The sequence below is a fragment of the Photinus pyralis genome, unplaced genomic scaffold, assembly GCF_008802855.1.
Source record: "Photinus pyralis isolate 1611_PpyrPB1 unplaced genomic scaffold, Ppyr1.3 Ppyr1.4_LG7, whole genome shotgun sequence".
Lineage (NCBI taxonomy): Eukaryota > Metazoa > Arthropoda > Insecta > Coleoptera > Lampyridae > Photinus > Photinus pyralis.
Genome location: NW_022170738.1, coordinates 31,919,335 through 31,934,225, shown reverse-complemented (window position 1 = coordinate 31,934,225; position 14,891 = coordinate 31,919,335). Strand labels below are relative to the sequence as shown.

At 36.3% G+C, this 14,891-nt stretch overlaps 1 protein-coding gene across 1 annotated transcript; it reads right to left on the bottom strand.

Annotated features, from left to right (window-relative positions):
* Nucleotides 1–10,943: 10,943 nt before the first annotated feature.
* Nucleotides 10,944–12,457, bottom strand: LOC116176821 (putative nuclease HARBI1). Its single transcript, XM_031495610.1, has 4 exons — nt 11,795–12,457; nt 11,596–11,743; nt 11,400–11,544; nt 10,944–11,350 (listed from the first exon to the last, which is right to left on the bottom strand). The coding sequence occupies exons 1-4, from the start codon at nt 11,947–11,949 to the stop codon at nt 10,953–10,955; spliced, it is 846 nt and encodes a 281-aa protein (XP_031351470.1). The 5' UTR covers nt 11,950–12,457; the 3' UTR covers nt 10,944–10,952.
* Between the last annotated feature and the right edge of the window lie 2,434 nt (nt 12,458–14,891).

Sequence of the window (14,891 nt, the reverse complement as noted above, 5' to 3'; positions counted from 1 at the left end):
CTTGCGAATACTTACTTTTATCTTTGTTATTGAATTAATTGTAGAATGTATATGGTGGTGAAAAGCTTGAAGGCGTTTGGTATTTCGAAATTATCTTGACTTGCACCTTGCACAAAATCACAAACGGGTTTGCCACGCCACTAACCCACAGCGCGCTGGGTAAAATCATAAAGTGCAAATTTCATTGTATAGCATCTGGCAATGCCCACGGCAAAGACCCCCAACCCCTGTCCCCCACAAACTAACAAGTCGAACGTCGTGACTCATCGCATCGTTGTCAACAACAATTTGTTAGGCAATATTACGTTACTGCAAAGACGTTTTAGAATAGTTCATAAAATCAAAATAAGACTTTTGAGTAACGTTTAATAATCAACGTAAATCATACAGAAAAGTGTAACTACCTATAGATGTAACAAAAATAGAGGAGTTTATCTATTTCTGATTTAACCTCCGCCTGAAGTAATACAACGTTTTTATATGAGGTTACATTAGAGTATTATACTAACGTTAATTGCACGTAATAGAAATGTACACCTTATACGTCCTTATCTAACTTCCCATCGAAATCCACCTTACGTCTAAATACGACGTTACGTTATAGTAGAAATATTAACGTTTAGACCACGTTCAGTTTTTAAACGTAATCATACAGAAAAATTGTAACTTAGTATAGAAGTGACAGAAGTTGTTGTTATTTTTTTCGGATTAAACGTTCGTCTAAAGTAAATGTTACGTGAGAATACGAAGTTCCACTACGGCATTCTATTAACGTTTAATTGCCGTTTCGTTACTTTCAATGTTTAGTGGGATACCACCCACAAACTACAACCGCTTGATGTCGCCGTGTTTAAAAGTATAAACTCATTCTATGACCAAGCCGTATCTACATGGTTAACTCAGCATCCTGGAAGGATTGTAACAGAAAGAGAGATCCCAGAGTTGTTTAATCAAGCGTATGGTAAAGGAGGTACCATCCGTAATGCTGTGTCTGGCTTTAATCCCGACACCTTTACAGACGAAGACTTCATCGCATCTATGGTAAATGAAACCGAGTTCCATTCTATTGCAGATGAAAGGAATTTGCAAGATCAAAAAGGTACAGAAGATGCGCAAAAGGATCAAGTAAATAGTACTCATAAGGATGCAGGAGGAAAGACTCGAGAAGAAATTGAACCTGAAACTGATGTGGGGACAAATTTTCATTCAATTCAATCGAATAAGACCGATCTAATTGATCGTATCCATAAAACCCCAGAAAAATCGAATCCCATTCTACCGACAGAAAACAAGGAGAACGAGCCCACAACTTCGAAAACTGTGGCAAGAAAATGGTTCTGGAAGTTTTCGGGATCTGATTCCACTTCCTATTAAAAACGCCACTCGTGTAGGAACGCGCAAAAAAAAGTTGCCCACTCGAGTATTTTGACAGAAAGTCCATACAAAAATGAATTGTTGGAAATTTCTACAAGAAAGGCAGGAAAACCTGCTCCCAGGAAACTTTGGCATCCAAAAATAAATCTCGTGTGGATGATGATGCCGAGTGTATCTTTTGCTGCGAGTTATTTTCGAAAACTGGTGGTGCTTGGATTAGATGCATGACATGCCAAGGATGGGCACATGAAGAATGTGCCGGAACATCCAAATCCTGCAAAGTATACCATTGTGACAATTGTATCTAAATAAAGGTGTTTAGTACATTGATTTGCGTATGCTCCTATTACCTTCCCACGTGCTCATATATTCCCCCCTATTGGCAATATGAGCATATTTACGATCATCGTAAAATGTGAAAATCAAATTCACATGTGTATGCAGCGAATTTTTACTTTAAACTTTAGTAGTCCGGCATTTGTCACTTCAAATAAAAATTTCACTTTTGGCCAATTGGTAACCTTTGTCAAAATAACACCGGTTTTACTTAAGGTGCTCATATTTACCACAGTTACCCTATATCTAATTAATCCGCGCTACGTTAAAATTTTTAATCCTGCAAGATTTCTTATATTAGCGTTCTAAAAAAAATGCATTCAAATATTTCAACATTTTTTGCAACTTGCGACTTCTTTTAGAGGTGGATGTGATTTGGGACACAATAGGTACATACATTTTTTTCAATGACTGTACTATTAAAAGAAATTACGCTTTTGAATTAATTTTATTCAATAATGTAGTCTAATCTTAAATAAATTTGTCTTGCCAAGGTACGCCACCCTCATTACAAAAATACTGCAAATATAATTCACGAATGTTTTTCGATTTATCTGTCGCGTTTCTATTCGGTCCTCGCTGTAGAGCTGGCAAAGTATTCGGATCTGATCTTAAACCTGATGTATTTGTACCAGTTTCCAGTTCTTCATTGTCACACTTACTATGTCTCCAACTTTTACAATAAACATCCTTGTAATCAGTGTTATTTAGGCGACCATTGTAATTTGCGCAAGTCTTGTTAACATTTAGCAATTCAGATGACCATACAAACAACAAGACTTGTTTTAATTCCTGTAAAATGTACTTGTTAACTAACGCGGTTGCAATTGCTGGCGTTAAGACCAACAAGAGTGGTTGAGAAATCTATTTTAATAAGATCGTTCTATATGTTCACTGTTGGATTTCAACATAGTTTTTGCGAATTCGACATTTATTCTGAAAAAAAGAGATGCACCACCACTTTTTACTGCTTTTGCACATGTTACAACAAGCAGATGAGAGGTAAGGCTCAAAATTAATTAATTTCTTAAATGTTAAATTGGATTATCATTAATCATTTTAGATACCAAGTTAATTTACGAAGACGGGCACTCCGTGATGCAAATAACCCCATGACGATGCCGGAAAGTACGTTCATGTCGGTGTTCAGACTATCTAGGGAATTGGCTCAGGATGTTATACATGAACTTAGCCCTCATTTTCGACAGTAAAGAGGACAAACACCAATACCAATTTACCTTAGGATTCTTGTGGCACTGCACTTTTATGGACAGGGCAGTTACCCGCAGTCATCAGTCAGCAGGTGCATCGCAGAAGTCACTGATGCGATAAACGAGGTAATGTTAGACAGAGTTAACTTCCCAACATTTCAACAAAAAAATGCTGAAAAACTGAAGTTTGCCCAAATTTTACATGGATTTCCGGGGATAATAGGAGCCATTGATTGTACGCATGTTGCAATTCAGTCGCCACTTTTTTTTAACATTGTTTGTCCAATCAGCAAACACCTGTAAAATGTTGATAGAGAAATTTCTAATGGTGGACTAATCTCATATCTTCTTCCATTCGCTCATTTTTCTAGCCGCCCTCTGTAAACTATTTAATTGGTCCACTAGCTTACGCCATTCTTCTTCGGATTCCTTCTTCTCTCTCAAAAACTGAAGATAGTAACTATATTGCTCCACTGTAGTTTTAGTAGATCTCTTTTCTATAATTGAGAAATGTAAAATAAATAAATAAAACAATCAATATACACATTTTATTATCGAATAAACACGAGAACAAACACTATTTATTTTCAATCGCAATTGAAAATATTGGTAGGTACTCGAAATAATTTCAATCATGGCCGTTTGCACCGACAAATATAGCTTAAAATCCATGGCAACGATTATTGCGACAATGGTTTCCATGGATTTTAAGCTAAGCTCGCCCATCAGATTTATACCTGCACTAAAATATCCTGTGTCCCTAAGGTCTAGCCACACATAAACGAGACGTGTACGATACGAGCGCGAGACGAGTGCCGGCACGAGCTCCGTCCCTTGACGTCCCAGTCGCACTGTAACGTAGACCCGTTGCGAGCGATAGTATACCTAACCTAGTTTGAGGGTTCAGTGATGTTTTCAAATTTTACTAGTACTGAATTGGCTATAATAGCCTTGGCGCTAGATGAAGAGGATAATTATAAAACTCAATCAAAGAAGAAAGTATGGGTCCATAATGCCTGGAAAAGTAGGGATACAGAAGGGGAATTTATAACACTGTATCCACATTTACTAGACGATGAAACAAAATTCTACGAATATTTTAGGATGACACAGGCAATTGCACTAAAAACACATACTGGACCTATACGCGCAGCGGCACCGGCACGAGAAAAATTAAACAAAACTCGTCGGCTCGTTGTCGTTAACCGAATCTCGTAGTCGTCTCGTGTTCGTTACGTTCATGTGAGGCTGAATGTATTTAAACCTGTGCTATTAATTAAAAACGAGCGTCGCACGACACTCGTCTCGTGCACGTATCGTGCACGTCTCGTTTATGTGTGGCTAGACCTTAAATAGTTTTTTGTTTGAAAATGCATGTAATATTTTGTTTATGTTATTTTAGAAGAAAATAATTGCGGTATCTTAATTTTAAGTAAAAAATATTTTCAGATTATTCACATTAAAAAATAAATTGGTGTTGACGGGTCCGTGAAGTGAGCTGACCATGAAAAGCACAAACAACGGATTTAGGTTTAATCGTTTGTGCTTCGTTTGTGCTCGTTTGTGCCGTATAAAGTAAGTCAGCAAAACCAACCATTCAAAAATTATGGACAATTCAAAATGGTCAGCTGACTTCACGCACGAAATTAAAGCACAAACGACGGGTTTAATTGCAATCGTTTGTGCTTCGTTTGTGCTCGTTTGTGCCGTATATCAAAAGTCAGCAAAACCAACCATACAAAAATTATGGGCAATTCAAAATGGTCAGCTGACTTCACGCATGAAATTAAAGCACAAACGACGGGTTTAATCGCAATCGTTTGTGCTTCGTTTGTGCTCGTTTGTGCCGTATAAAGTAAGTCAGCAAAACCAACCATACAAAAATTATGGACAATTCAAAATGGTCAGCTGACTTCACGCGCGAAATTAAAGCACAAACGACGGGTTTAATTGCAATCGTTTGTGCTTCGTTTGTGCTCGTTTGTGCCGTATAAAGTAAGTCAGCAAAACCAACCATACAAAAATTATGGGCAATTCAAAATGGTCAGCTGACTTCACGCACGAAATTAAAGCACAAACGACGGGTTTAATTGCAATCGTTTGTGCTTCGTTTGTGCTCGTTTGTGCCGTATAAAGTAAGTCAGCAAAACCAACCATACAAAAATTATGGGCAATTCAAAATGGTCAGCTGACTTCACGCACGAAATTAAAGCACAAACGACGGGTTTAATTGCAATCGTTTGTGCTTCGTTTGTGCTCGTTTGTGCCGTATAACAAAAGTCAGCAAAACCAACCATACAAAAATTATGGGCAATTCAAAATGGTCAGCTGACTTCACGCACGAAATTAAAGCACAAACGACGGGTTTAATCGCAATCGTTTGTGCTTCGTTTGTGCTCGTTTGTGCCGTTATAAAGTAAGTCAGCAAAACCAACCATACAAAAATTATGGACAATTCAAAATGGTCAGCTGACTTCACGCACGAAATTAAAGCACAAACGACGGGTTTAATTGCAATCGCTTGTGCTTCGTTTGTGCTCGTTTGTGCCGTATAACAAAAGTCAGCAAAACCAACCATACACACAATTTTTTAACAATTGTGTCCTTAATCTTGAGTATTTTAATTAAATTTCAATGTGTATATCTGTCAGTTTGAGTAACCATCCATCTTCAATAAATACTCCACCTTCCACTGTCAAAATTGTTGCATTATTAAGGATAATAATAAAAAAAATAATAATAATAATTTATTTCCAACAGCAAAGCCTATTACAGGAAATTTCAAAGGATAAACAAAATGAAAATACAAACTTATAATCCTCAGCCTCCTCAGCTTTATAGTTTTTTATTGTTGTCCGTGGTGTACGGGTACTTTGGACATTAAGGATGGACGCTATTGATTTTCTTAAAGCTGGTTCAACAGGAACAACAGTTATCGGCACTTCGAGTGAAGCGGAAACAGGAAAAACTGCGGGTTCAATATAATAGAAATCAACATACTTCATTCCCTAGGTTATACTTATATCGAGTTCGGACTTTCGCTAGATTATTCCCTATGCCTCTTAGAAGTGTAATAATTCAATATTAGAACAAAATGTACCCAAAATTATTCTTTACACATGAATTTGGAGTTGTAAAAGCTTTCAAACGCATTATCTTGGTGCTGAAAGAGTACATCACGTGCACATTTGATAACCGCATGTGTGTGATTAAAAGATGTTAAATTATTTTTCTGATGCCACATGGATTTTGATCAAAACATGTCAAAATCGTTATTCTTGCACTGAGATCGATGGGAAAAAGTTCAACAGCATGATGCATCGTCTCAATGACCAACACATGAATTTGATGCATGTTTGGCGACCACATGGACTTTGATCAAAACATGTGAAAATGTTTATTCTTATTCATGTACCAAGATCATTGGAAACAAAATTAATAGCATTATCTCAATGGCCAACACATGAATTTGATGCAAAAATTCTGAAATTTAATTTTGATTTTTGCAATTCCATTCTAGTTGACTCGTCGATTCTAGTCGACGCCAGCTTTTACAGTTTTTCTTCTCACCACTAAACTTGCATGGTATTCGTTCAGAAGTTTTGAAACAAGTAGTGCGATAACGTTCATTCTTATATTTCAATATTATTAGATCGGTAATTATTTTCTTAATAGTGTTATCATTGTGATCATCATAATCACGCTACCTCATTTTATTATACGTAATATAATATGATAACATTTATTTAATAATGAAGATTTTAAAATCAATTAACGTGTACATCTTGTAGGTATGTATATCTACTACACACACAAAAATAACCTGAGAGTCGGAAACGTCTCGTTAGGGTCCCTATACTCTATTCGAATTAATTTTTTTTTTTAAATGTTTGTAATAGTGCTTCCGCCGTCTAGTTTTGTATAATTTAATAGCCCTTTAACAAATTTGAAAATAAAAAAGTAATTGAATATATCTTCAACAATGCATTCTAATTAATAACCGCTGTTTAATATACAATAAGGCAGACCTTTAAAAACTTTTTTTTTATTAAAGAGATCAAAAAAATAAAAAATACTGTTTCTTTAAATATCAAATGGCTGATTTTTAAAGTAACCCACCAGGCCAACAACCCCCTTATGCACAACCCATACTGACCTAAGAATCTGACAAAACAATACTCAATTTCTGATCGTCTTTGGAAAGGTTATTACACATCTTGGAAAACGTACAATGCCTGAGTATTATTTTTTTTAACTAAGAAAGATATCAAATGAACTGATAAAATGTGGTTGTTGTAAAGGCTACGGAGAATCCTAATAACGTTTTTTTAAATAATTTTAATTGTTTGTTCCACACTCTAAGCTATTTTGAAAAATAAAGAAACGTGTAAACAAATATAGAAAACGAGGTCCTGGGTATGTATAGTATGTGCAAAACCAAATTTGGAAACTGGCGCTACATTTGCTTTTATTCCAAGTGGCTATGTATCAAATTTCATTTAAATACCTCCATAAATAAGAAAGTTTGCAATTCGGTTTGTAAATGGTCGAGATGCGCAAAGGGCACTGTGAATGCTGATCGATTAGGCTCAACTTTTGGAATTGCGTTTTATATGGCTAAAGCCATGCGCATATTGAATTTCATGCAAGTCTTCTTTATTTTTTTTGACCTACATTGACAATTCACGAACTCCGATTCTACAAATTTGTTATTGAGGAAATCGAAAGTGTACTTTTGTACTTTTCGTAAGCGCCACCTTAAGTCGGAAATCGTTAACATCTTTTCTTTATAAAGTTTTCCATATTTTTTTGAATTTATTTCTTTATTATAGGAGTGTAGTGTAGGTAATAAGAAATCAAACTTGGCGTTATGCTTATATTTTCTAAAGCTACCGATTTAGGCCTATGGCCATCATCAGGGTGTGGTAAAATGTTTTATAGATTTATAATATAAGTACCGTCAAATAGTTAAAGCTAATAAGTTGAAACAATAGTGGTAAAATTTTGGCATATCTAATGTAGTAAAAGTCTGAAATGAAAAGCAGTAAATTGTGACTATATATTAAATAAGTTTAAACATTTAAACAGCAGTATTGTTTCAACTTATTAACTTTAACTATTTGACGGTACGTATATTATAAATCTCTATCAGAATCGTAATAATTAGAACATTTTAGCACAGCCTTTGGAAAATTTAAGCATAACCCCAAATAGGACTTCTTTTACCTACACTCCTATAAATCGTTAACACTATTTAATGGAAAAGCAAAATATTGTATTGTATTTCTTCATAAAACTTTACATACAGTTATATATTATGTACAATTACTTAAATACGTTAAATAAGTAAGTCTTTACACTATGGTTAAATCTACAGCTGTTTGAATTCGTGCATCTTATGTTAGGTGTGCTGCAATTTTGTGCATGCATTATATCTATAATTGTGTAGGTATTACAGGTTCTCTTAAAGACTTATTATATCGGACATACCGGCAAAAACTAAACTCAAACAATTGTACCTGAAGCCCCCGTTTGCGCTTTCATTTTCGTCCGTGAAGTCAGCTGACCATTTTGAATTGCCCATAATTTTTGTATGGTTGGTTTTGCTGACTTTTGTTATACGGCACAAACGAGCACAAACGAAGCACAAACGATTGCAATTAAACCCGTCGTTTGTGCTTTAATTTCGTGCGTGAAGTCAGCTGACCATTTTGAATTGTCCATAATTTTTGAATGGTTGGTTTTGCTGACTTACTTTATACGGCACAAACGAGCACAAACGAAGCACAAACGATTGCAATTAAACCCGTCGTTTGTGCTTTAATTTCGTGCGTGAAGTCAGCTGACCATTTTGAATTGCCCATAATTTTTGTATGGTTGGTTTTGCTGACTTTTGTTATACGGCACAAACGAGCACAAACGAAGCACAAACGATTGCAATTAAACCCGTCGTTTGTGCTTTAATTTCGTGCGTGAAGTCAGCTGACCATTTTGAATTGTCCATAATTTTTGTATGGTTGGTTTTGCTGACTTACTTTATACGGCACAAACGAGCACAAACGAAGCACAAACGATTGCAATTAAACCCGTCGTTTGTGCTTTAATTTCGTGCGTGAAGTCAGCTGACCATTTTGAATTGTCCATAATTATTGTATGGTTGGTTTTGCTGACTTACTTTATACGGCACAAACGAGCACAAACGAAGCACAAACGATTAAACCTAAATCCGTTGTTTGTGCTTTTCATGGTCAGCTCACTTCACGGACCCATGAATGAGAGCAAGTGCAAGACTTTCTCCGAAAAAGAAATAAATTGTAAAGGGCACGTGTCGCATTAAAAACAACTTACCCGCTTATTCGTTTTTAGTACAGCTACTAATGTTAATTTCTTACGACTGCTCCTTTGTAATCAGATAATGTAAATGTTTGTTATTTTTATTACTCAGCTTCGCTTCGGCCTGAAAACTTACTCATACTCGCCAAACACTCGCTTTCTGGACTTGTGTAACTATTCTTTGGCTCAAAGTTGTGATATTATAGTCCAGATGTTGGAAAGCTATCAACAGAATGGGAACTAAGGTAAAAGCAAATGGGCAAGAACATCAAAAATAGGTTGACTTAATTTTTTTGTGTGGTAGGTGGCGGTGAGCGAGTATCCGATTTTGTCAATTCTAAACTGAGTAGGTTCATATCTTTAATCCAGACTATGACTTTTCCTTACGAGAAATGTGGCTTCTATGGTTTTATACTGCATTCACTATAAGAAGGTAGTAGATGGCGCTGTGGTTGAAACACACACAGGAAAAATATAAAACGGCACCAAATTATTGTAAAGTAGAAATATTCAGCACTAATGAGCTAATGACACTTCGGCATTTTAATTGCCAACATAAACTACCACCTTACAAAATTCACCAGGGGTGCTATTCTCGACACCGTTCGTTTTCGTACCATTCGAATTGAAAACGAAGGGTTTATTTACGAGTACTTTCATAAAATGGTATTCTTGACTGCTATTCGTTTATCAAAACGTATGCTTGGAATTTTTGCGAACGAGCGGCATGGCAACACTGTCGTAATTTAATTTGACATTTCTTTGCGTGCGAACTACGAATTTTTTAAATTACAAATCATTTGAATCATTATGGAGAAACATAAAAAACATGTACAAATTACTACAGAACAAAAGCAAATGTTGGTTGAATTGATGAAAAGTAACAGGGAACTGCAAAGCGGCAAATTTTCTAACACGTTTACATATAAAGATGCCCGAACCGAATGGGAAAAAATAGGACACACGTTAAATAGCATCCCCGGGGCAAAGCGGGACTGGAAGAGTTGGAGGAAGGTGGTAAATCATTATGCCATTTTATATTACTTATTCCATTTATTTGAAGACATGGCAAGATTTGAAATCTCGCGCTAAGTCAAAAGCAAGCGCAATTAAACGCCATGCAAGTGGAACAGGCGGAGGCCCTCAATGTGACGATAAATTAACACCAGTGGACGAAGGTATATTAGAATGTGTCAAAGCCGTTAGTGTTGAAGGCCACATTGAGGTATAAAGGAATCGACGGTTGAATTTACAGAAGTAGAGGAAAATGTTGATGACGTTCATGTTCATATGGAGGAATATGTAAATTCACCGGCAGGCGAAACGCCTAAAGAATTTTTATGTGATGAACAAGGACCATCTACATCTGTTACCGACTCAGCGACATCAACCTCAGCACGAAAAGTGCCCTTAAAAAAAAAGCAACTAAAAATGCGCAAACTTTAAAAGCAGTGTCAGATTTTAAAGCTACAATGGACACCAAGCTCAAAATGAAAGAATTATACTATCAAAAGAAATTATCGCTGCTAGAAAGATTGGTGGTATCTAAAGAGGATGGTGTTGCTGCTAAACAACGTATAGCTGCTGCTCTAGAAACAATAGCAGACAATTTATTTTAAATAAGTATTAGTTAATAGTTTTCAATTATTAAAACATTAGCTTAAAAGAAATCATTATTTAACAAAAAACGCCGATTATTTATTGTTGCAAAAGTGTAATTAATTTATTTCTTTGGTTTCTGCCAGCAGCCAGTTCGGGATTTACTCTCTCAACAACATGATTTCTTTCTGGGACATGCACGCCCAAATCAATTTGTTCGGCTTCCTCATTTTGTGGAGTTTCTATGTTATGCTCAATACACAAGTTATGCAGCAAAACACAGGCGTTTATAATTTTACTGGCTTTCTCGGGGGAGTAATGCAAAACCCTGTGTTTAAGAAGGCAGCGAAATCTCATTTTTAATACACCATTACATCTTTCGATTGTGCTCCGTATGGTTTTATGTCTAGAATTATAGAAGTGCTCAGGTATATTAGGTCGTGGTTCATATTCTAAAGGTGTTAACAGCCAACTTCTTAATGGGTAACCCGAATCGCCTAAGATTAAAAGTAATAAACCTTTATGTGTGATAGCATTCCTACCTACCTAACAAGAAATAATTTTTATTTCCGGCCTCGTGTAATCGTCTTAATAGGGTTTGCACATTGGATTGGTTCCAAATGAAAGCATCATTAGTACTGCCAGGAAATAAAGCATTCACATTAATAATCTTCAAATTATGGTCACATATCTAAACATTGTTTCAATTAGATTTAGAAATATTGGTCACTTTTCTGATTACCAGTTGTACATTAATGGAATGATAATTCTTCCTATTCACATAAATATGTTCAGGATAATTATCATCATCCACTTTAGGGGGGAATATTGCAACATGTGTGCAATCTATACACCCAATTATTCCTGGGAAATTATACTTTTCAAAAAACCTAGAAAGCTATTTGTTTTTTCAACCGCACACTATTGATTCATGTATCTACCCCATTCTAGCAGCATTGAGTTCTTGTATATTTCTAGGGAAATGTACATAAGCGTTAAAAATTTCATTTCTGTTCATGGCATTGACAACTTCTTCAATACATCTTGATACTGAAGGTTGTGATATTCCAAAGTTATAATTTGATCCCACGTCCATTTGGTAGCTTCCACTTGCAAGAAATCTCAACGTTACTAAAACCTTAAAAAAATCGCTTCAACTAAGATTGTACCTATTGTAGTATATATCCTTGAAAATATTGATACTCAAATTACCTTCGTTGTTATGTCCAAATCAGTGGAACGATTTGCGGGGGCGATGTAATCTTTTAGAAGATGTACCAAAAATTGCGCTAATGCTTTAGATAAGCGAAAAACTTTTATGAAATACTCATCGCTAAGTTCATTAAATGGGTCCAACCGGCGTCTATGTACACGTCTATTTCTTACTTCTATGTCCTCTAACTCCTCTATCAACAATAATTGTACAACATCTTCCATTATCCAAATTTTTATTTCAACTGTCAAATTAAAACGTACACTTTATTTGAAAGCGTCTACAGATTTCCGCTCGCTGTAAACCATTCGGTTTCAATTCGTATACGAACTGAATACGAGCGGTCGAGAATAGCTCTTTAGTCATTCGAATGGAAATGCGCATACGCATTTGAAAGTCACTTGTCGAGAATAGGGCCCCAGTCGTTTTATGTTTCATTGTAATACTGACTCATGTTTTAACCAATCGCAGTGAAGGTCAAAGCTTCCCTATGCTTTCTACGCTACCTTATTAAAATGAATACAGTATAGGGTCAACTAGGGTTAGTTGGGGAACAGAACAAAATTAGCGAATAGCCAACCAGCCAACTTGAAATCTCGTATGACTTGGACTTGACAAATTTATGTATTTTTTTATACATTTTTAAGTGAGTGAGAGTAGAAAACGGACACCATGCGCCATCTTGAATTCTGTAACGTCGCATGGTCGTGGCTTTGGGTTCGGGTTTTTATGGTGGCCTGATGATTTCCATTCAAGATAAATGTTACAGAAGATAGTCAGGATGCCAAAAGGGCACATTTAAATTTGTTTAGGTTAATTCCAATTGATCATATCTCAAATTATCAAAATCGGATGAGTACTTTTGGAGATGCCAATTTATTTTTTTAAATTTTACAAAAAGGAACATTTGGTTTTTCTTTCTGTAAAATTGAAAATGGATAATTTGCCATTTTTTAAGAGTATCGTAGCCTTTTTGGGATTTTCTAAACCGATTGTGATACAATTTGAGACATTATGAATGGAAACTAAGTTAAATATGATTCCCAATGCAAAAGTGCCCTTTTTGTATTCTTACTCTTCATCCTGCCGGGAAATCTCTTCAGCAAGGCCACGAATGCTGTGCCGGCGAAATCCCAGAGTACGACCTTGCACGATAAAACAAGGCCACCCTCTTATTTATGTAACCGGAAATCCCCAGATTACCACCTTACACCGCAAAACAAGTGATATAACCGGAAAATCCCCCTCGCCAAGGCCACGACTAAAACCCAGGGAATCCCCTCACCAAGACCTTGTGACATCACAAAATCCAAGATGGTGCATGGTGGCCGTTTTCTACTGGCGAAATTTCAGGCAAGGCTACTCGGTCTTGAACCTATTATACATTTACAAACACACACGCCAGAAGCCTAGGGGCCCGCAGTATCGCAATGGAGCTTCCACTCCAGTGTGCCAAGCGTACCGCCAAATTCAAAAATAGATATTTAGAAACAAGTATAAATTGTCCACGTACAATGTGTAGAAGAAGTGCGCACCTTCCATTTCGCATTGTGAATACTATGTTCCGACACTCCGTTCCTTTCATTAGGGTACCATGAGGATAGAACCCTCTCTTTCCTTTATCGAAAATACTAGCTCTTCTTTTATTTAAAAAAAACACCAAAAAAATGCTGGTTTTAGGTTTCAGCAACAGAAAGGAAGGCTTAGTCTTGTGCTGTTTTATTCACTAACTAAAGCAGATTTTTAATAGAAGCGGAAAACGAGTATAGAGTGCAATATGATTGGAGTTCGGTACATTGGGGTACCCTGTTTTTTATGGTCACTTTCTCCGTCCGTCCGAGGTCTTTAAATATTTTGAAAACGGTAGTAGTTAACTACGGTAACGAGAGCATATATTTGGGTTAAATTTTTTCGGAATTTTCCCGTTGAATTATGCGGACGAAACGAGTCAAGGTTTCAAGAACATTCCACCAAACAAACATTACTCATGTTCAAGTTTTTATTTTGTCATATTGTAATAGCAGCAAGCTCCCCCCACTTCTCCCACGTTTGGCAATGAATTATTTGTTCTAAATCGCGTTTGTAGCCTCGTTGTCTGGCTTTGGTTTTGAATTACACGCTAGGAATCGGTCGTGTTAAATTACTTTTGCAGTTCTGCTAATTACCTAAGTACAGTTTGGTAAAAATGAGCTGATATTGCAGAATACGAAGTCAGTATACAGCCCGGCAAACTGGTTTGAACCAATGAAAATTAATAAAATGCCGCCGCCTTTACTATTCCACTTTTCAGTAGGCTTTAAAAAAAATTACGTCTGCCGTTAGATTAGGGCATTCGCTCTTTGGCAGTCGAGTTAATTAGAAGAGTAGTCGTCCACTTTGTTAGAATAAGGTCCACGTTAGGTTAACCGAGTTTGGAAAAATAGTTTAAGTAAATTCTCTGCCAAAAGTGGCGCTTTTTGACGATGTTGATTCCTTCTTAGAGTTTCCACTGTATAAATTATCTGCATTCTGCAACCATGTTTTACTTGAGGGATTAAGTACTGCCTTTGCAGAAACCATCCCAATAAGATAAACTACATCAGTGAGTCACGTGCGGCAACTTTCATTTGTGCTTCTAATAACTGCCAGTAATTACCGCTCGCATTAGTCTCGTAATGAATCGACATAAAAGCCGTCACAAAATAGAATTTTTGTAAAATAATGGCTTCCGTATAAATATGATGGTTGAACTGGACACGAAATCCAAACCGTTGAAAACACGTGCTGTTCGTTAATGCAACATAAAGTTTTTAATTTGCGAAGGGAAATTTATCAGGCTGCTGATA

Bases quoted from the DNA above. Each gene is read 5' to 3' on its own strand.
- LOC116176821 (XM_031495610.1), bottom strand. From the start codon at position 11,949: ATGGACGTGGGATCAAATTATAACTTTGGAATATCACAACCTTCAGTA. The intron at 11,744-11,794 runs GTAGATACATGA...ATAGCTTTCTAG, and splicing joins CTCAATGCTGCTAGAATGGG to GTTTTTTGAAAAGTATAATT. The intron at 11,545-11,595 runs GTAATCAGAAAA...AACAATGTTTAG, and splicing joins ATTCCATTAATGTACAACTG to ATATGTGACCATAATTTGAA.